Source organism: Juglans microcarpa x Juglans regia, chromosome 3D (assembly GCF_004785595.1).
Source record: "Juglans microcarpa x Juglans regia isolate MS1-56 chromosome 3D, Jm3101_v1.0, whole genome shotgun sequence".
Classification (NCBI taxonomy): domain Eukaryota; kingdom Viridiplantae; phylum Streptophyta; class Magnoliopsida; order Fagales; family Juglandaceae; genus Juglans; species Juglans microcarpa x Juglans regia.
In genome coordinates, this window is record NC_054598.1 from 17319970 (window position 1) to 17343730 (window position 23761).

At 38.2% G+C, this 23761-nt stretch overlaps 1 protein-coding gene across 5 annotated transcripts in view; it reads left to right on the forward strand.

Moving 5' to 3' along the window:
* LOC121254465 (sodium/hydrogen exchanger 8) overlaps window positions 1–23761 on the forward strand; it is a 64089-nt gene that overhangs the window by 20776 nt on the left and 19552 nt on the right. For 3 of the 5 annotated variants that reach the window (XM_041154512.1, XM_041154513.1, XM_041154515.1), the window contains 7 exons: window positions 87–188; window positions 259–376; window positions 2437–2489; window positions 2566–2631; window positions 2791–2835; window positions 8010–8062; window positions 22347–22531. In XM_041154512.1, coding sequence (XP_041010446.1) covers window positions 87–188; window positions 259–376; window positions 2437–2489; window positions 2566–2631; window positions 2791–2835; window positions 8010–8062; window positions 22347–22531 — 622 coding nt within the window. The remainder of the gene's footprint in view (window positions 1–86; window positions 189–258; window positions 377–2436; window positions 2490–2565; window positions 2632–2790; window positions 2836–8009; window positions 8063–22346; window positions 22532–23761) is intronic. The other 2 variants (XM_041154517.1, XM_041154514.1) reach the window with 2 other exon arrangements.

Genomic DNA, 23761 nt, shown 5'->3' on the forward strand with positions numbered 1-23761 from the left:
TTGCTTTTCTGCATATTTATAATCACTTTGATTTATTGCATCCTTTGCATATTTGGCCACTGAATATGCTTAGTTTCCTTGTCCAGGACAGCAATTGTGGTTTATCAGTTATTCTATCAAATGGTCCTTGGAAAGAGCTTTAGCTGGACTGCAATAATCGAATTTCTGACCAAAGTCTCACTTGGGGCGTATGTATTACTTATTTTTGTTGCAATCCTAACAAAATTATTCTGGTTATATGACCCTTTCCTTGTCCAGTGTAGGCATTGGTCTTGCTTTCGGAATAATCTCCGTTTTGTGGCTTGGGGTTATTTTTAATGACACGGTGATCGAGATTACACTAACACTTGCTGTGAGCTACATTGCTTACTTCATTGTAGGTTCCTTTCCGAGCTTGGGCAGGCCACCTCCTTTTTTGAGTTCATTTATATTCATTACGTTTGAATCTTTTATTGATGTGTATTAATGGTAATTAATATCTTTGAGAAATTTTCCCAAAAAAAAAAAAAAAAAAAAAAAAAAAAGAAACATCTTGCTAAACATGGCGGCCTACTTAATTGCTTTGCTTAAGCTTTTTGAATTCATGATATCCAACACCATCATACAATGATAAATACTTTAGATGGTTCATTTATTGAAACTTCACTTGACAAAGAAGGTTGGTTGACTACTTCTCTGTGTATCTGTTGCCGAACATAGGGTTCTACTTTCTTTGAAGTTTGCTTTTTTGCCATATATATATATATTTGATGTGGCATACATTTAGGGAAGTTTGAAAAAACCCCATGCAATAATTACAATTCACATGGTTTCTTGATTCAGTTTCAAATGACAGAAGGTTGGTTGGAGTGCTTGGAGTCTTGATCTAGAATCATTTTGCTAAATTCAGCATGCTCAGATTAGTTGTTCTCTAAGTTATTCATAACTTAATATGTTTATACCTCATATTGGTAGCAGTAATTATTGCATTAAACATAAACAAAAATATTGAACTTTTTTTTTAGAAAAAGACGGTACTCTAATTTTATTAATAAGCCCTCATTCATGACGGAGGAATACCGTGGTTATAGACTAACACCTTGGGGAATCATACAATTAAAAAAACAGCCCAGGCCAAGGTGTGAAATAAAGACCACTAAACAAAAATAACTTTGAACACTTGGGATATATATTTACTATAAGCCAACCAAAGAAAAAAAAAAAAAACTGCTGAAGTTTTCACACTACAATCCTTTATTAATAGTGGAAGTCCATCCTCTTCATGTGCCATCCATAAGCCCCCTCCAAGACCTACTCCCTGCGTGACATTTTGAACCCAGTCCAAAACTTTCATCTCCAATGTAGTGAAGGAATACCTGCTCTCTCAGTGGCCTGCAAGCCCTTGCCTCCGGGATGGACTGGTAGTCATGGTACTCTCTAATAGTCCCATTAGTGCCACTTTTAGCCAACCAATCAGCTACTTGGTTGGCTTCAAAATATGTGTGGTTCATAGTCATGATAAGGTTCTGACAAGTCAGCACGGGCTATCCCATCAGTTGGGAGTCGGACTCCACTGCATTACACTGACATGGACCAAGTTCTTGGTTAAGGATTTGGATTTGGCAAATAAGGGGTGGTGTCATGTGGTTGATAAAAACTCGGTGAAATTCTGACATGGCATGACACACTTGGTTCAAAATCCTGAGTCCACAATGCTTGGTGGCTACGACTTTGTGGCCTTAATGATCACTTGGGAAGACAAAGGAGGGGCAAGTGAGTAATTTTGTAACAAATTTGAGGGCCAAAATTGTCTTTTTGTTTGTAGTCACCTCTCACCTGCACATGTAAATGGATTTTCAGCCAACTTCGCTAGCCAATTTAATGGAGGGGAGTAGGTGACAAAGAAAGCTGAAATTAGGGGGTGGGGAGTTCTGCTTAGTTAAAGATTGCGAGGGGGGTAACTGACAATCGGGTGAAAGTTTGCGGTGGAAAAATGCACTCAACACTTTGTCCAATTTATTTTTACTGAAGAAAATTTTCACTGCGAGTTCTTAAATCTTTCCTTCTCGGTTCAGTCCTGGAACTGTTTGGTTTTCGATCGGTCTTCCTTGAATCGTTACTCAGAATTAGCTTCAAGCTTTCTTGTAGTGGTAGACTGGTTTTGGAACACTTCTGGTGAGCAAAGCACTTTCGTAGTGTTTGCTTGTTCAATGATGATGTTATAACTTTCAACATACAGAATAATTGAATGCTATTAGTGATTAAATCTTTCAAGTTTTTGAAAATGTAAAAAAATCTTCAATTTGAATCTATCTCTTAGTTGATCCCTTTTTTAGAGTTCATGTCTTGATTAAGATTTTTTTTTTAATTGCAACTGCAGATTCTTATATTAATAATCTAGAACTATTTTAAGGGATTCAGAAACTGACTGCCTTTTTTTAATTAATTTTTTTATAGGGTCAAGAGGTGGTTGATGTTTCTGGTGTTTTGACAGTGATGACTCTAGGAATGTAAGTTAAGTCGTCACAGAAATTTTTATCCCCAATTGGAAAATAGATATCTGTTGACATTACATTTTGTTGACAGGTTCTATGCTGCAGTTGCAAAGACTGCTTTCAAGGGTGATGGCCAACAAAGCTTGCATCACTTTTGGTATGCCTTATGGTTCTGATATGTTTAATTGAAGTATATGTAGATGCATTTGTATGTTTCTAAATAATTAATAAAAAATTAAGAGAGAGAATAAAAAATGCAATCATCAGTGAACTGGCACAGTTATCACCTTGACTATGTTCTTCACTTCCTTTTCAGGGAAATGGTTGCTTATATTGCCAATACGTTAATTTTTATCTTAAGGTAAGAGCCCCATTAACCACTCTAAATTTCTTTTTTATAATCTATGTTTTTGTGGATGGTAAAAGAATAGATATGTGGTGGCATTTTGGTTGTGCAAATGTTGACAAGGTATGTGTTTTTGTCATGCTTGCGTATATGCATCTGCTGCACTTGATAAAAGATATTTGTAGATTCTCTAGGAACGTACGAAATGAAGGCCAGCATGATAGACTTCTTACTTTCTTCAAAATTGCAAATTAAAATGCTTTTTTCTTCCTGATAATGACAGTTTTCATAGCTGAAAATTAGAGTGTGTTTGTGCATGTCTATGTGGGATGTGTCTCTGTGTGAGTGCACAAGCCATCTCGTTAAGGGAGCGTCTCATGTTACAAATTCTAGTTTAGTCATATCATAGTGGAACACCTCAGAAGTAATAAAAGGTTCCTCATCAACAACATATCTGCATATTGATTAATAGAAAGCTTGGGGCTGGCTCATTGGGGTTAAACCATGGGTCTGAAATTCTTATTACAGCCCCTTGAAATAGTCCAAACAGCAACCTCTTTAAGGTCACAGCGCTGCAGAGTTTTCTGCAAGGGCTAAACTCTTACCCTTAACCACATATGTTACAATTACGCCACATATAAAATGCATTACTCATAAATTCTATGATAATGTGTATGATGTGATCAAGGAAACCAATTTGTTTCATTTTTGCACTGCATGTACAAGTTTTTCAATAATTGACTTCAACTGCTTTGTTCTTTTATTCTAATCAGTTTTTTGAGTAGAGATTCTCTCCAATTACTTGGTCGAATTGGATGGTTTAATTGTGGAGGGAGATATACACAGACTCATCATGTTGACCATGAAACATTTAACGCCATTCCATCTAGGATTTTTATAGACTCTCCCACTTTAGCATTTAATGTTGTGTCTATCTTTCTTTGAATTGGACTGCACAATTTGGTTAGGCAATTTGGAAAGGATCTCAATTGAGTCATACCAATTTAGAAAACAAAATTTGATATTAATATACATAAAAACACGTGATCAAATTTTTACTCAAAATTGCTGTTAAACAAGTTTAATCTCCTACAAACTGCAGATCTACTTTTTTTTTTTTGATAAGTACAAACTGCAGATCTACTCTGGTTTAGCAACTGATCTTCTAACGGATCTTCTAGGATAGGGTCTGCCTGAACTGTGTGGAAGCTTCTAAAAAAATCCTACTTAGTCTTGATGTCCAGAGAGAACAAATTTTGAGAAAAATTTCAGCTTTCCTTTGCTCTACGCTCTGCTCTGGATTTTTCTCTTGGTTTGGATCTCAGTGGCACATTCTCAGTAGAATAAATACTCCAATAGTCCTATGGTCCCATGTATAGAAAGTTCAATTGATAGTAACTTTGTAAAACTTGTATTCACTGTGGTCCACTTCAATATATCGGATGTATGAACATATTAAATAAGTGTATTCAATTCCTCAATTACTTAGAGAACGTGACACCCCCAGCTCCCAGTTACTAGGAAATAGGGTAACCGAGGTGTTGGAGATGCAACCCGGATTTGTATGTCCTTACATTCTATTAAGTTTTATAATTGAACTAGCATGTTAAGAACTCTGCAGTGGAGTTTTTGTTGATACATAATGGTGTACCAGAGAATTAAACTATGTCCAAATACAGAAAGTTGAAAACACCCAATTAAATATTACAACCTCGTCCAAATAGTTGGGCCACACCAGCGCACTCATAACAAACTTAAAGTAAACATTGTTTGCTGATTTTTTTCGAAATAAAAACAGACATAACTAAGACTAAACTCAACCCCAATCTTAGGGTTGGTAATCTCGTTGGTCAGTTGGATAGATGGTCTGGTCCTCTTCTCCTTCTATGGGCTCTACTTTCTATGCAAAAGTATCTGTGATTCCGATGAATGAAACTGCAAGTGGAACTACCACGTGAGATATAATCTCAATAGTACTCTAGGAATGAATGAAGGATTGCATGCAGACTTGTACTTCCCAAGTTTTCATAAAACAGAGTGGTTATCCAATTGTCAAAAACGGATATCAAAGGTAGCATGCATATAATAGCAAACAATTTAAAACAGTAATAAAAACAGGTAATCTTTAACACTCATGACATCAATCATTATCCAATTGTTTGTATTCATGGTTGAGTGTATAGAACCCCGCTTGCACTTTAGGGCTCTGGATGATCCTTAGTCCAGTTGCAAGGTTTGCCATGTCCACATTTATTCACTGCAGAAGTGGCCAGAGGAGTTCCATTTGGATTCTTCCCTTCCCAGTCAAAGGGTCATGTCTCTTCTCATAATATTCATTCATGACAATGAATTATAACATCTTTTTTTTTTTTTTTTTAATAAAAACCGAGGTCTAGCCTCTTATTATTGATAACCCTCACTGAGGTGGAGGAAAACCATTCACATAACTTCCTGTACAATAAATCAAAACCTTAAATAAGGACAAGACAATTTATCAAGTCTCAAGATGCCCCGAAGTCGTCCTGCACAAACTCGTCACCCATAAAATCTGAAACTTTTCCTTGCATGCCTTCTTTTGCCAAAAAATCCGCTGCCATATTAGCCTCTATAAAATTATGTCTAAATCGAATATTTAGCAAACTAACAATCTCTTTAATTTCCTTCCAAAAATCCCAAAGAAACCAATATTTGTATATCTTGGAAGCTAACCAACCCATCACAACACTTGAATCCAATTCTACCAATAAATCTCTAAAACCAAGTGATTGACACAACCGTAGCCCATCCAATAAAGCCCGACATTCAGCTATAGTATTCATCGCATGCCCATAGAAATGAGAAAAACCCGCTACCACTTTACTGCGATGATCATGAATGATGCCTCCACCACCGGATCTACCCAGGTTACCACGAGATCCTCCATCCACATTCAGTTTAAACAAACCCACATCCGGCGCCTTCCACGCAATCAACCTTGGTACTTTATTAATGACTGGAAGTTCTGGGTAATTTAACTCCTGCAGAACTAACAAATCATTAGCTCTCATATTTTTGAACTTCTGCAACCCATGTGAGATGTCCCTTAAATTAATTGTCACAACTCTCGAAATGGCCCTCCAATCATAACTAACACCCTCCATCTGAGAGGCACATCTAGCCCTCCAAAGAGCCCAAGAAATAATAATAGGCAGTATCCCACGAACCCAACCAAGCTGAGACGAAAGAACCGCACATCCCCACCAAAAATTCATATTCCCCTCCCATGTCAACAAACCTGGTAAGTGGACTCCACAAATAGAAGCAAAGTATCTCCATATAATTATAACATAACATAACATTTTGACAGTTCATGCATCGGGTCCATTTAAGAAAAACATCATGGCATGAAAATATACTATATTCAATCGGCTGTATAACATTTAATTTCAAGAGTATCATAAAAACAAATTACAATCCCGAGAGATAACTTAAATTTCAAGAGTATCGTAGAAGATCGCCTATCTTTATTGTGAGCCTCATCTTTTCTTCATTTTTTATGGGGTTTTCAATTAACAAATTAGTATAAAATATAAACTTAAATTTTTACTTATAAACCCCCAATGATTCATTATTTACCGAGTTTGTCCTAGTTCCCTTCTCTAATTACAGTTTTGACCCTTTAACTTTTATTGTTTTCAATATAACCCCTAAACTTTATACAATTTGCATTTTGATCCCATTTCTATTATTTTTCTCATGCTTCATTTGCTTCTTGATTCTTTCATCTTTTTATGCTTATTTTCAATTATTGACAATTTTTAATGTTAAAATACCCTAGTGTCCAAATGCTCCTTACTTTAAATTTCATTTCTACAATTTATCACTTTGTGGTTTTTCTCTGAACACACATGTTTTGTAATGTTGAAGCTTCGAAGACCTAAAGCTAGAGGATATCTAAGTGTGTTGATGCTTTGAGGCCAGGAAAGGGTGTTTGACTTGAGGGGAAGTGTTGAGAAAATGATGGAAAAATCTGGGATTTCCAGTCTAAGGACGTTTGGCCAGACCTTGACAGGGAGAAGTAGAGAAATTTGATAGAGTTGAGTGTAGAGAGAGGGTGAGTGGATTAACATGAGATTACAAAAATTCATGAAGCCCTTTTATACATGAGTTGCGTTGACTCCACATCTTCATAGTAGAGTCTGCCAGCTACTGATGTGGCAGTCAGCTGCCACATGGCAGCTGCCAATTTTTTAAATAATTCTATGTGTTCTAATTATGCTATTTTCATTATTTTTTTTTATTTTAAGAAAATTGTATGTGGTGATTAAAAAAAATTTGTAAGTCCTCTCTCAGTTTTCTCCTTTGTTTTCGTTTGTGCACGTGTGGGCTTGGGTTACGTATTTATTCTCTGTGATAATATAGAAGAAAAAGAGTAGAATATTAAATGAAAAGGATATGAAAAGAAATGCATTTTTGGACCAATAGACCACATATAAGAAAGAAATGGAATTTATTCTAATTTGGATATTAGCTATTTATTAACTTAGAAAAAGGAGAAACATCAATAAAGGAATGCAAAAGGAAAAATGATGAGGAACTTTATATGGTGCCAACAAAAGAGCTCAAGCTAGAATCCATTAGGACCTTAGACAATATTTCTAAGACAAAAGCCCACCATTTAAAACATATAGAAGGAAAGAAACACATACAAAGAAGAACTGCATTTTGAGGCAGTAGTCCGACAATAAGAAACAAATTTAACTTAAGGAAAATGAAACCAAAACCATTTTATTCTGATCTGGCTAGTACCCAAAGATTAAAGAAAGAGAAAATCAATGGGGCAATGGAAAAGAAACAAATGGTGAGGATCGTACGTGTCCAATAACAGCTCAAACTAAACTCCAGTTAGGGCCGAATCGGCCGATAGATCTCATTATTTCTGAGACAAAAACCCACCTTTTTTTAGAAAAACAGAGCAAACCATCGAAGTTTCTTGAGAAAGTGGTTGGGAAAGGTCGGAAAATGAAGGAATACCAGTACTATGAGCTCTGTTTCTTCTGACTTGTTAACTGGAGTGTATATTTCTTCTGGGAAATGATAATATTCTTTTATTTTATTTTTATTTTCTAAGTGTACACATAACATTTAGATCCAAATTACTACATATAATGTGTTTCATGAATCTAACTCATTTTCTACTGCTTGTGCAGTGGTGTTATTATAGCTGAAGGCATTCTTGATGGAGATAATAATTTCAAAAATGGTAACTCTCATCTTTCCTTCTCTGTGCTACAATATGTTCTGTGGATATGGCTACTTATAAAAAAAGAATGTTCTGTAGATATGGTGAAAGCACACGTTGAAAAGTATCTCGTACACAAAAATGGAGATCTTTGCGATTACATGTGGTGAAATATGGTTATGAGTTGAAAGCCTGAAAAGAGTGGCAAGATAACAATTGGGCAGTGAAATAGGAGTTTAATTTTAAGAGTAGTATAAATAATCTTGATGTTTTACTTTAAAAAAACTGAGTTGACAATGAACCCTATCTCAAATGGCATTTTCTCCACATGCAAGAAATGGCATTTTAAGAGTAGTATAAATAATCTTGTGAGAAAAATTTTATATGTCAGGCTTGATGCTTTTGATGGTACTTCTTTAAGTACTCTAGTAGTTAAAAGTGCCAGATTCTGTGATCTTTAGTCTTTGCAATGATGGGCATGCTTGATGTTCAATTTAAGAATTATATGAGATTTTTTTTAATAGAAAGAATCGTATCAGAGTTAATTGATCAAGTTGTATTCTTTATTTTTATAGTTGTTTGTATTACTAATTTGTTGTTCAATTACTTAGGTTCTTTATTCGTTTGTTGTATGCTATATAAATTAATCCTTTCCAGTTGGTTTCTTCTCCCTCTTATGGAAAACTCGTCAGTGAAAAAAAAAAAAAAAAAGAAATTTCTAAAAGGAGGTGCCAAACATTGAAACAAATCTCTATCAAAATTAGAGTTTAGGGATAAGGAATAAAAGCCCTAGCAAACAGATGGTTGACACTACGACACTTTAGAATAGCTGATGGTGGCAGAATTCTGACTTTGTTTTGTGGTTTCCCTGGAAATTAAGAACAAAATATGGCTAATTACACTTATTCTCCTATGGTTTCAATCTAATTTCCCAACATTTGGCTTTAAAACTGTACTTTACCCTCTTGAGATCAAAGCTCATTCGTATCCTTGAATCCCAATCCTTAGCTAATGCCAGCATCTCTTTCTCATCGGCCGATCACCTATGTTTTGCCTCTTTAAGCTGTTGGTTGTCTAAGGCAACATAATGTCCTTCGTGGAATAATACCAAACCTATTACTTGGTCAGAGATGTTTTTTTGTGTATTGAAAGGCAGCTCAAAATCAGGCAAGCGCAACAGGAGGACTACCTCAACTCTGTTTTAACAATGACATCAAATTGAGCTGGTGAGGTTGGTTTACTTGTGTGATTTGTTTGCCTTGGCCATTGCGTGGATTGCAACTTAAATTCATGCCTACCATGAAGCTTTGAGCATTACAGGGCTTGCTATGTGTTTAAAATTACCCTTAGAGTCAGTGCTTGAAGAAGACAACATGTGCTGTTTTCTTGTGAGAACAATTGGCTTTTAGGCGAGGACCCGTGGTGCCAAGGGTGTCAATTTGGATTGAATACCTCCTTTGTGAGGATTTCCTTTAATAATATAGGCACTGCAGTGCTTATTACAAGGCTATAATCAAGCCATTTACAGCAACAAAATTTGTCTAAATAAGGAAGCTATGACTAAATACAGAATCTGTCTAAATAAGAAAGCTAGGACTAATTACAAAATCTGTACAGCTATAAATACATTCCATATAGGTACACCTAAAGAAGGGAAGTCGTATGTTGTCTGGCCAGCACATATCCTGCTGACATCCCCCCTCAAATTGATGCTGGTCGGTTAAGAAGCATCAATTTGCCAACAAGAAACTAATGACGTTGTCGTGTCATGGCCTTTGTAAACACATCAGCTATCTAAAGATCAGTGGAAATATGAGGGAGAGAAATAATACGAGAGTCCAAAACTTCCCTAATGGAATGACAGTCCATCTCAATGTGTTTTGTACGTTCATGAAAAAGGAGATTGGCAGCAATCTGAATGGCACTAGTATTGTCAGCATGGAGAGGAGTAGGATCTGACTAAGCACAACCAATCTCAGCTAGGAGCCCACGAAGCTAGAGAATCTCAGAACAAGCAGCCAACATCGCACGGTATTCGGATTCAGTGGAAGATTTAGAGACACGAGATCTTGTTTCTTACTCTTCCAAGAGATCAAAGAGTCACCAAGAAACATGCACTAACCCATGACAGATTGTTGCGTATTAGGATATCCGGCCCAATCAGCATCACTGTAAGCAACAAGGCGAAGAGGAGTCCCAGCGGGGAAGAATAAACCACGGCTAGGGGACCCTCAAAGATATCTAATAATGTGACGAACAACAGCTAAAATGTAGATGACATGGAGCCTGCATGAACTGACTAACCTGCTGGACAACAAATGAAATATCAGGTCGAGTAATAGTCAAATAGTTCAGGCTACCCACTAACTGTCAAAAACAGTAGGGTCGGAAAGGAGATTACCCTCCTTACGACGATACTTCGTGTTTACTTCCAGAGGAGTATCCACAGAAGAAGTATCTTGAAGGCCAGCCAAAGTAATCAAATCCTGAGTGTATTTATGTTGATTCAGAAAAATGCTAGATGGATCAGTATGAACTTGCAATCCCAAGAAGTACATAAGAGGACCAAGATCCTTCATATGAAACAAGGCCTGAAGATGTTGCTGCAATCGAGTAATCAAGGCGGAATTTGTCCCAGTAATACAATATCATCAACATAAGCCAAAAGAAGAACAATACCAGTGGATGTCTCACACAGAAAAGAGAGGAATCATATTGACTCTACTTAAAGGAAAGCTGGAGCAAGGTGGATCTGAATTTATCAAAGCATGCTCGGGGAGCTTGTTTCAGCCCATATAATGAGCGTTTCAATTTATAGACATCCAAGGAAGAAGAAGATGACAAACTAGGTGGAATGGTCATGTAGATCCTCTTATTTGAGGTCACTGTGGAGAAATGCATTTTTTATATCCATTTGATGAAGGGGCCAACCTTGGGAGGCAGCAACATAAAGGACAGTCCGCACCATAGTCATCTTGGCAAGCGGAGCAAAAGTCTCCTCAATAGTCCACCCCATACTCTTGTCTATTGCCAAGTGCAACCAATCATGCCTTATACCGATCCAGAGTCCCATCAGAACGTAGCTTAATCGAGTAAACCCACTTGCAACCGATGGCTTTAACAGTAGTAGGACAAGGAATGATATCCCATGTGTAGTTGTCCTGGAGAGCCCGAAGTTCTTCAATCATCGCCTCACGCCAACATTCATGTTTAACAGCTGCGGAATAACCTGACGGAATGGGAATGAAAGACAAAGCAACATGGAGATATGTGAAAAACCATACCGATGAGGGGGACGAGATACTCTGGTCGGACGTTGAGGAATTGTGTGGGAGTCCGGATCACCCATAGAAGAGATAGTCTGAGCAAGGTCAGATGGCAGATCAAGCTTGGGAAGGGGCAAAGTTGGTCGTTGTCTTTCATACACAAGTCCATGTTTGAAGCGATCAGGGGACGGAGCCAAGTCATCAAAATGCAGCAAAACATGCATCTTAGGTAAAGACTCAACATGAGTAGAAAAGAACGACTGATTTTCAAAGAAAACAACATGACGGGAAATATGAAATCCGTTAGAGCATGGATCATAGCAGACATTGCCTTTGTGAGAAACACTATAACCCATAAAGCGCATTTAACATATTGAATAGATAATTTACGACGTTCATGGGATAGCAAATGAACAAGACAAACACAACCAAAAGTATGCATATCGAGATAATGAGGATGCTGATGATAAAGACAAAAGTAAGGAGTGTCAAAATTCAAGATACTGGAAGGCAATCTATTAATTAAATAAACTGCAATAGACAAGGCTTCGACCTAGAATTTAGGCGGAACAGAAGATTGAAGCAATAACATACGAACAACATCCAACAAATGTTTAGTTTTACATTCAGCAACACCATTTTGCTGAGGTGTATAAGGACAAGAGTGGCAAGAAACAATGCCTTTTTGTTGGAGAAAATCATGAAACTCACGAGACATATATTCATCACCTGAATCAAACCTTAAAGTTTTGATCCTTGAAGAAAAATGAGTTTCAACATAGGCGATGAATTGTTGAAAGACAGAGAAAACCTCAGATTTAGAACGTAGAAAATAAATCCAGGTATGCTTGGTATAATCATCAATGAAAGTAACAAAGTATTTATAATTCGCATATGAAATAACAGGAGAAATTCCCCACACATCACTATGAATCAAATCAAAACACCGTTCAACATGACTACCATGAGAGGGAAATGAAAGGGACTTACTCTTACCCAATTTGCATGTGGAGCAATCAAAGGAAAGATGACATGAAAATTGATCTTTATTGCCCAACAAACCAGAGTTTACTAAATGAGATAAAACAATAGAGTTAGGATGACCCAACCGTTTGTGCCATACTTCACCCTTATTGTTTATAGTGTTACAAGCTAAAGAAATAACAATAGGAATGGAGAAATGCAGAGGAAACAATCGTCCAACTTTAGGCCCCTTCGCGAGTATCTTCCTCGACACCTGATCTCGCACAAGACAACCATCACGAGAAAAACAAACATCACAGTTGTTATCAACCAACTGGCCTACTGATACGAGACTAGTGGAAAGCTTAGGAGATACAAAAACATCTCTAACTGTGGAATTAACATCACCAATAGCATGAATAGGTAACTGACTACCATTAGCAATCTGAATATGCGACGATCTATTATAATTCTGAACGTTGCTAAGAGTGTTGGAAGAATTAGTCATGTGATTAGACGCACCAGAATCAACAAGCCCAGATAAGGATGGTAGTGAACTGTTACCTTGCAGCTCTAAGGCTGAAGATGTTGAAATAATTATCTGTTGGACCATCTTAGGACTAAGAGCCGATGAATCACCAACAATAGCAGAATTAGCAGAAGTAGAGGGACCAATAGTGGCCTGATAAGTATTAGCCTGACGATTTTGGGGACGAATAGGACATTCTTTGATAATATGCCCTGGCTTCTTACAGTAGTTGCAAGATTTCCTCGCATAGTGGGGAACAATATGTCTGTATTCCTTGCAGCTGAAACATTGAACTTTCCGCATGTCTCGTCCCTTGCCTTTCCCCTGAGCTGCATAAGCCATTGCATTTGGTATCATTTTGTCTTGCTAGTAAGTTGCTTGGGTGGCAAGACATTGCTCCTCACGAAGTAACTCCCCAAAACAAACATCCAAAAAAGGCAATGGATCACTGTTCATCAAATTGGAGCGAGTGGCCTCAAATTCAGGTCATAACTTCATTAAAAACTGATATTGCTTACTTTGTTCATGAACTTCCAGCACAACAGAGGGAGATTCTTCCAGTACCTTGGCATAAATCATGTCAGTAAATTCTCCCTAGAGATTATTAAACCTAGAAAAATAATCTGGAGAGATCGCTCTGAGTGTAATTGGTGATCTCATACTCCAACTAAAAACGCCGGGCATAATTGTCCTGATTATACACTTTCCTTAAGTACTCCCACATAGATTTAGCAGTCTTATATGGCCTCATTTTAAGAAACAATAAGAGGATCAACAAATCCTAAAATCTGTGTCATCACCCTAGCATTTTTTATCTTCCACTGAGCCAACTTAGGAAGCCTAGTAGGAGCAGGATCACTCCCATCTATATGAACCCATAACTCTTTTCCCATAACAAATAAATGAAATTGAAATTCCCAAACAAAATAGTTATTACTCGTGAATTTCACAGCAAATGAATCAGAAGACATGATGCCCTTAAAAGAGAAAAAAAAACACAAGTCCAACCAAAAAACATACCTGCCCAATCACCACTGACTGTGCCGACAGAATCCTAGCACTTGAAAACCAAGCCCAAACTCCAGAGAATGTGCTGACAGAACCACACCCAACCAAGACAAGAGTGCCGACAACCAAAAAAACTTCACAGAAATTGCCGACAACCCAAAAAATCTGCAGAGAACTTGCTGACAACCCACAAACAAGAGCACTGAGATCCCAGTCTGATCTCGAAGAACTATCGCACCCCAATAACCACCAAAAAACCCCCAGACAATGCTGACAGTATCAAAAAACTGTCACCCACCAAGTAAAGAAAATGTCGCAGCCCCCAAAACTCACAGAAGGTGCCGACAGTATTAAAACTGTCACCCACAGACGGAAAACAAATTCTCACTAGAAAGAACCAAAACTATGTCTAAGTGATGGCTTTGAAACCATGCCAAATTGGATTGAATACCTCCTTTGTGAGGATTTCCTTTCATAATATAGGCACTGCCGTGCATATTACAAGGCTATAATCAAGCCATTTACAACAACAAAATCTGTCTGAATAAGGAAGCTATGACTAAATACAAAATCTGTCTAAATAAGGAAGCTAGGACTAATTACAAATCTGTACAACTATAAATACATTCCATATAGGTACACCTAAAGAAGGGAAGTCGTATGTTGTTTGGCCAGCACATATCCCGCTAACAAAGGGTGCCGGCCAATGGTCAATGCCCAAGAGGGAATTGAATTAGGCATGTAATTTTTCAGAGGGAAGTACATGTGAAAGATATTTACTTACGTAATTGCAGCGGAAATTCAAGCAGAATACGTTGTGGTGACAACGCTAACTGTTAAGTACCAAAATACTAAAACCTCACAATAAAAGGGACCTCTTCCCCTTCATTAAATCCTGAGATATTACATCATCCAAATGTACATAAAGTTAGTCGCCTTAAAGTGGCGGACTGATTACACGTAGTCACTCGACTTAACATTATATATTCTAACGGAAGGCATAAGGTAACTGTGGCGGCTACTGGTCTCCGTATTCAGAACTCGTGCAGGTTTGACTTTTCTCTGTCACCCTCACTCTTATAGCTATTTGCATCCTCAAACGTGGTGAGGAATCACCCTCTCAGGTAACACATGTATATACATAGGCATGGTGAGGAATCACCCTCTGGGAACGTTAACCTTTTCTCTTATACAAAATACAGAAACTCATTAGTATTAATATGGCGAGGAATAATCCATCTTCAATATAAGTATAAAAACTCGTAAAACTAGTATTCGGCCTATTTCGGCCCTAGTAACATTCTTCCAATTCACAGGTGCTCATCACATAGCTATTCATTACACAAACTTCTCACACAAAGATACTTGTTGCACCATGGATGCTTTTACCTGGCCAACCAACTCAAAGACAACAACACGTGATCGTGATACACCGGGGGATCCTACATCCCCCCGACTATTAGGTGAGGCCCAACACGAAACTGTTCCACCCCAATCCCCCCGAGGTATTCTCCTTCTCGTGAAGCACATGGCAATGCTATGTAGGAATGGTCTGGGGAATTCTTTGTCCCATCTCATGATTATAGATTCACAAAATCAACTTCTTACACAGAGCTAGACATTTTTCACGCAGAGATAGACATTCTCATAGAGATATTGGGTTCCTGGACAGGGATTCAGAGTCATGTATTGAAAACAGTTAACACATTCAAACATTGGAAATCGGTGTGTAGATATAGGCATGTACATAATGATCGAAATATTTATTCATGCTTGTAGAATGGGGGAGAGAAGTGACAGAGATAATGCAATGCCTCTTACTCAACATTCATCCCACATTTCCAAGCACTGTTTGAGAAGCTAACCTACCTTCCTACATCGAAAATCTTTTCGTTGCCACTCTGCTCCTTACTTTCTGAAGTAGTTGACTTAAGGAGCTCTTTGGTTAATAAAATCTCAAAAGTGAGATCTCATCCCACATCCAAGTCCTTTAAATAGGGTAGGATCGTCGAATGTCATTTCTGACTCCTTTTTGATTTCGGATATGCTGTAAGGATTTTCTTTAACTTTTCCTTGTCATACTGCAGGATGGTAGAGACAGACTGCCAAGCATGGTCCGCATGCTTGGTCCTCTGACTTTCCTCAAAAGAGGGTCTCAGTCGTGGCTTGAGTTGTACTGTTATGTTTAGATGACATGACTCGTCAAACCTTCACCTTTCATTGTAGAATCGTTTTGGATGTGGCCTTTTGGAAGGAGTTGGGGTTTTGCGTGTAGTATTGCCACTTTTCTTAGCAGTTCTGTGTAGTTTCGAAAAGCTCCCTCACTTACCTAGTCCCTTCCAGGCTATTGCTCGCCTTGGTGGGTAACTCTCTCTTGTCAGAGTTACTGGCTTCCGCAGCTCCTCGTTCTCGCCTTCTCAGTAATCGGCCTTTTCGTGCTCGCCTTTAGTGAAACGGCACACTTATCTCTATCTCGCTTTGCGACGTGTCAATTGAGCGTTTGCAAGGTGCTTGCTCGCCCACGTGCTAGACTGGCTGTACTTTGCAGTGTCTGTTGCTAATTCCTTAGACCATTGGAGTATTTTTCATCTTTGCCTTCCACTTAACTCCAAGAATGGTTTGTCCCCTTTGACGCCAAGCAGTTCGTCACGTTACGCAAGTGAAGACTGGGCCAGTCCGAACTTGCATTTGTTGCTTGCGAGTATGTTGGATCACTGCTTAGTTGATGCAAAAAGAGGGAAGACAACAACTTTGGGCCAAGCTTTTCCTTTATCTGCATGGGCCTTGTTGGCTGGAGACAAGTGTTGGGGTTGCCTTGTTTTGGGGCAACTACTTGGCCTCCATCAGAGTGTCGCTAACACTTGGACCAAAGATTGAGTGGCTGATTGGTTGTGCCACATGGTGGAATTGCCCTGCCTCCCAACAAAGACAATGATTATCTCTTGCTTGCTGATAGAGTGTTGATGCCTTGGTGACAAGAGTTGCCTTGGAGTTTGAAAGGAAGATTGTATGAGGGTGGTGTGTGATTTCAGAAAGGCATAGAGAGAGTGACAAGGAAGCCTCAGTTTTCTAGAGGGGTGTGAGAAAACGCTTGTGCTGTCCATTTGTTGCCTCTGGTGAGATATTTTGAACAAGGGACCGGTGTGCTCATTGTAAGTGCCCAATCTTTCCTGGTATGTTTGAAGAGTGTGTAAAGGTTAGGAGGAGTTGACAATTTTCTTTGGCAGGATGCCTCTTCTTGTTCCTTCTCATGCATTAAATAGCAAAAAATAGATTGCACAAATCAAAAATTCGAAATTTGACTTCCCATCCTAAAGGGATTCAAATCTTGGATAAGATATGTTTCCCATACTTATCTACCCAATCTAAATATTCAAATTACAAATCTTATAAATCCTATATAGCTGTACAAATTTTTCTATACCCTCAATACATAGATAAAACATAGGAATTAATTCAAATAAATATAATCCACTAATACCCCCCCTCAAATTGATGCTGGTGTATCTACTCTAATTAGGAATTGATGCTGCTGTCTAGTCATCGCTTTTGTGAATATATCAGCTACTTGAAGATCCGTAGAGATATGAAGAAGAATAATAGACATAGCCTCATAGGCTTGATGAATATAGTGACAATCAATTTCAATATGTTTGATACGCTCATGAAATACTGGATTGGCAGCAATTTGAATGGCACTAGTGTTGTCACCATGAAAGGAGTTGGCTTGTCTTGCGAAAAACCAATCTCTTGAAGAATGCCTCGCAACCACATCACCTCAGAGCAAGCTGCAGACATAGCTCTATATTCAGCTTCAGTAGAGGATTTAGAAACACACTCTTGCTTCTTGCATATCCAGGAGATGAGTGAATCTCTAAGAAAGATACACCAACCAGTTGTAGAATGTCTAGAATCTGGGCAACCAACCCAATTAGCTTCACTATAAGCCATAAGTTGTAGAGAAGTGCCAATAGAAAAAAATAACCCACGGTTAGGAGTCCCAATCAAATATATGATAATACAACGAACAACCACTAAATGCAAGTGCCAAGGAGTGTCCATAAATTTACTGACAAATTGACAATATGGACAGGATATGAGATATCCGGATGTGTGATAGTGAGGTAGATTAGACTCCCAACAAGCTTCCTATATAATGTAGGATTAGAAATAAAATCACCCTCATCCTTCCGATACTTCACATTGACTTCCATAGGAGTATCAACTGAAGGACTCTCCCCCAACCCAGCCAACTGAACAAGGTCCTGGGTGTATTTATGTTGATTAATAAATAACCCATGTGGTTGATTATGAACTTCCAGCCCTAAGAAATAAGTCAACAGTCCCAAATCTTTCATACGAAAGACCTTATGAAGATGCATCTGAACCCTTTGAATAAATTCAATATTGGATCAATTAATAATGATATCGTCCACATAGACAAACAAAAAAAAAAAACCAGAATCACTCTTATGAAGGAACAAAGAAGTATCATACTCACTCTGAGTGAATTGAAACTCAAGTAAGGTATTGCGGAGCTTCTCAAACCAAGCTCTGGGAGCTTGTTTTAGACCATACAATGACCTTTTCAGCTTACAAACATCATTAGCTGAAGAAAGGGGGCATACCAGAAGAAGTTTCATGTATTGTCCTCTTTTAAATCACCATGAAGGAAAGCATTCTTCACATCCATTTGATGCAATCGCCAAGACTGAGAAGAGGCATTTGCAAGAAGGAGACGAACAATAGCCATCTTAGCAAAAACAACAAACGTCTCGTCATAATCAATCTCATATTCTTGTCTATTTCCCAAAGCTACCAAACTAGCTTTATATTTCTCAAGGGACCCATCTGATCTAAGCTTCACAGAATACACCCACTTACTACCAATAGGTGTCATAGAAGAAGGACAAGACACAATATCCCAAGTGTCATTGGCCGCTAGTGCATCCATTTCTACTTGCATGGCATTCCTCCAACATTTATGTTCCATAGCCTGCTTATAAAAAGAGGGAATAACAATAGAAGAAAGTGTAGCAGACATAGAAGAATGAGATGAAAAACCATACCGATCTGGGGGTTTGGAGACTCTCGATGTATGCCGACGAGATTGTGGATCATAAGATGTGTCAAGGGACTGATCAGGAGCCACAAACGGATGCTCAGGAGGGGCAAAAGGAGTGGTCAAATCTGCTGGATGAGATGGTTTACGCTTGGTGTAAACACAACTAGGTTTAACCCGAGCGGAAGCTGGTGTAGAAGTTGTATCCTCATCTGAAAAAATTGGCAAAACACAGAAAGTAGGAGGAGTAGGGTTTAGATGAGTACGAAAAAATTGTTATTTATCAAAGAACACCACATTGCGAGAAACTCGAATGCGTTTAGCCTGAGGATCATAACAAACAAAACCCTTCTGAAAAGAATTATATCCTAAAAAGGCACATTTGACTGATTGAGCATAAAGTTTGTGTCTTTCGTGAGATGGAAGATGCACAAAACAAACACAATCAAATGAGTGCAATTCAGAATAGTCTGAAGAGTGCCCAAATAGCAAAGAATAAGGAGAAACATTGTCTAATATTGGAGTAAGTAATCTATTAATTAAATACACAGCAGTAGACAAAGTTTCACACCAAAAACAAAAGGGCACACCCAAATCAATTAGGAGAACCTGGACCATATCAAGAAGATGATGATTCTTTCTTTCAACTACTCCATTTTGTTGTGAAGTATATGGACAGGAACGTTGAGAAATAATTCCTTGATCTTGAAGGAACATTTGAAACTCAGTAGATATATATTCTCCTCCTGAATCGGAGCAAAGAACCTTAAGAGAGGCAGGGAATTGATTAGTGAGATAAGCCAAGAAATGCTTGAATATCGGAAATACTTCATTCTTAGTGCGAAGAAAGTAAATCCATGTAAAATGAGTATAATCACCAGTAAACGTCACAAAATATTTATAACGATCATGAGATTCTATTGGAGCAATACCCCGCACATCACTATGAATAACATCAGAGGCACAAGTGGCATGAGATCCTTTTGAAGGAAAAAGGCAAAACTTTACTTTTAGCTAACTTGCATGTATCACAATCAAAATTTAATTGATCAAGAGAATAGAAATCTTTATTGCCAATTAAACCGGAAGATAACAACTTATGAAGTATGTGAGAATTGGGATGGCCCAACTGCCTGTGCCAATCCTTCACCTTCAAAGTACCAACATTACAAGAAAACGAAGATAAGGACTTTGACTCAATAGATTTTGAATCTAAACATAAAGGAAACAGCCGACCCTCTTTAGGAACCCTTGCAATAATCATCTTCCCGGTCACCTGATCCTGTACAAGACAACTAGAAGAAGTGAATGACACTCTACAATTGCTGTCAACTAATTGTCCAATAGAAATCAGATTGGTATTTAATGAAGGAGACACCAAAACATTATTTAAGGAAGGAGAAATGTCACCTATAGTAGTGATAGGTAGGGAACTACCATCTACCGTGTGAATTTTAAGTGGACCAGCATACTGTGAGACATTAACAAGAGAGTGAGAGGCACTTGTCAAATGGCTGGTGGCACCGGAATCAAAATACCAAGGTTTAGAGGCAAATTTGGTTTTACCTGAAATTCCAAAAGCTGAAAGAGCTGACATGATCATTTGTTGGACCATTTCAGGTGTAATAGAGGTGGGATTTTGAGAAGTAGAAGCTGGAACATGAGAAGAAGTGGCCAAGGTAGAGCTGGCAGCACTAGGAGGCTCGGCCGCAGCTGAATAGGCAGTTTTTTGGCAACGTGGAGGACGTATTGGGCAATCCTTGATGATATGTCCTTGCTTCTTGCAATAGTTGCAAGTTTTCTTAAGAGCAATTTACAGCGAGATGTCCATAACCTTTGCAACTATAGCAGTGGGTAGTGCTCAAATCCCTCCCTTTGGTTATTCCTTGAGCTGCATATGCCACAGGAGCTGGAGCAGCTTGTTCCATGGCTGTTTGGGTCATCAGTCTTTGCTCCTCGCGAAATCTCTCTCCCAAACACATATCAAGTGGAGGCACAGGATCTCGGTTCATCAAATTAGCACGAATAAATTCAAATTCAGGCCTTAGTTTCATAACAAGCTGTGCCCACATACTTGCTTCATGAATAGCTTGAATATCGGCCAAACTTGTTGCTGGAATTGAAGTGTATACAATATCTGTATACTCAGCTCACAAGTTACAAAAACCAGAATAAAACTCCTCCACAGAGAGAGCTCCTTGAGAGAAATTTGACATCTCTAGTTCGAGTTGAAATCTCTTAGCTGCATTATTCTGAGTATACAGCTGCTTGAGATGATTCCACATATCACGAGCATTCGTGAATAAGCGTAAATTCAAGATAATACAGGGATCAACAGATCCAAGAATCCAAGACATGACTCGGGCATCCTTGCTTTCCCAAGAAGCCCGCTGATCCAGTGCCACACTACTTCCATCAATATGAACCGAAAGGTCCTTTCCTTTCACCAATAGTTGAAACTGAAAAGACCACGCAGCATAATTCTTTCCATTGAATCGAACCAGAAGAGAATCTCTAATTTCAGAAGACATGATAGACAAGAAACCCTAGCCGCAACCCTTGAGACTAGAGAAAAAAATAGCCGCAACTCTGGAAACAGAAAAACCCTAGCCGAGAATCTGGAAACCAAAAAAAAACCCTAGCCGAAAATCTGGAAACCAAAAAAAAAACCCTAGCTGAAATCTTAGAATCAGAAAAACCTAGAATTCTTGACCTTTCTCTGATACCATGAAAATTTTCTTTGGCTGAATGCCTCCTCTTGTTCCTTCCTCATTCATTAAATAGCAAAAAATAGATTACGCAGATCAGAAATTCGAAATCTGACCTCCTATCCTAAAGGGATTCAAATCTTGGATAAGATATGTTTCCCATACTTATCTACCCAATCTCAATATTCAAATTACAAATCCTATAAATCCTATACAGCTGTACAAATCTGTCTATACCCGAAATACATAGATAAAACATAGGAATTAATTCAAATAAATATAATCCACTAATAGGTGTTGCTTCTGCAAAATAAAACATGGGGCACATGCTATCGTATTCCTGCGTTAGGAATTTATCTTCTTATTTTTTAAGCTTATTACCAATCTGATTTGACCTGTGGTGAGAAAAGTGTGACTTTTAAACCACAGTCCGTAACTCAACTCAATCCAACCCTGCAATTAATGCATAAATAATCAGTTTTTTTTTTTTTTTTTTTCTTCTGGTAAAAGATATTTTTTTAATTTTATCTGACTTATTGACGTTGATACTCAGTGTGACTTATTATGATAAAAAATATTTGATGTGCCTATTAGCACATGAAATCTATTAGTTAACCACTGCTACGTTCCTTTTTGCATATTTGGTGTTGTAGAGAGGATAATTTACAGTACTACTGGTTGTTCTGTATCTGTACACCATAAGATTGCTTGCTTTGTTCGAGTGTTGAGGAATATCTGTAACTCATACTGCTAAGCTTCTTCTTCTCAGGATATTCATGGACCTATCTCATTCTCCTCTATGTTTATGTACAAGTTTCTCGGTTCGTAGTTGTTGGAGTTTTGTATCCCTTTCTACGGTATTTTGGCTATGGTTTGGATTGGAAAGAAGCTACTATTCTCATATGGTCAGGCTTGCGAGGGGCTGTTGCATTGTCACTTTCGCTTTCAGTTAAGGCAAGTTTTGGATTCAATTAATTATATGTTGTGACATTAATTTTCATATTCTTATTATTACATGCATAAACTTGGGAATTCTGTAGATTTATTATTTTCTAATTTGCTTTCTGGTATCTTTTTTTTTCTTTTTCTTTTTTTAAAATAAAAGTCAAGGCCCCATGTCCATGAGTGGCCCCTACCCCGAGTTATATTAGAGCTCCCTCACTTATGGAGGAGGAACACCGTGGTTACAATACTCTCAAACACCTAAGATTATAAAGTAAAAAAATGAAGCCCAAAACCAAGGTGTTTAGCCAACCACTTAAGCCAAACAGAGCCAACCCCTCCATAAAAAACTCTAATTAAACAGAACCTTATTTCTCTCTAATAAACGGAATTCCCAAATGATCCATACGAATCAAGCCTCGTAAACGGGTTTGTACTACTTCCGAACCAACGAAATCTTTGTTAACTCCATGAGAACCTTCTTTTGCCAAAAAATCTGCTACCATATTTGCTTCCCGAAAAATGTGCCTAAACCGTGCATTGATCTCATGCGCAAGTTCTTTAATCTCCTCCCAAAAGTCCCAAAGAAGCCAAAGTAGACAAATTCCGGATGCAAGCCAATTCATGACAACCACTCAATCCGACTACTAAAATATCCCTCATCCTCAAACGTTTGCATAACCAAAGACCATCAAGTAATGCTCGACATTCTGCAATAGTATCAGATGCAAAGCCATAGGAATGTGCAAAACCTGCTATCACACTACCATTTGAATCTCGGATGACACCTCCACCCCCTGCCTCTCACGGATTGTTACAAGCACCACCATCAACATTCAACTTCATCCACCACCATCAACATTCAACTTCGTCCTTTCTATCTCTGGCCAAATCCATTTAATAAAAACTGATCTTTTCTTATGAATAGGGACAATCGGAATGTTTAAACTTTCCATCACCAACCTCTCATTCTTTCTCATATGCTGGAATTTTTTCCGATTGCAAGAAACATCTTTAAGTAAAAACTTAACAGTTCTAATAACATCTTCTATCTTAAGCAACATACATTCCATTCTAGCCGCACATCTAGACTTCCATAAAGCCCAAGAAATAATAATAGGAAGAGCTCCATGTATCCACCCTACTTGAGAGTGTGCCGTCACTCGCTGCCACCAAAAAGATACCATACCCTCCCAGTTTCTGATCAGTGGTAGTCTTATCTGACAAAGATTTGCAAAAAAC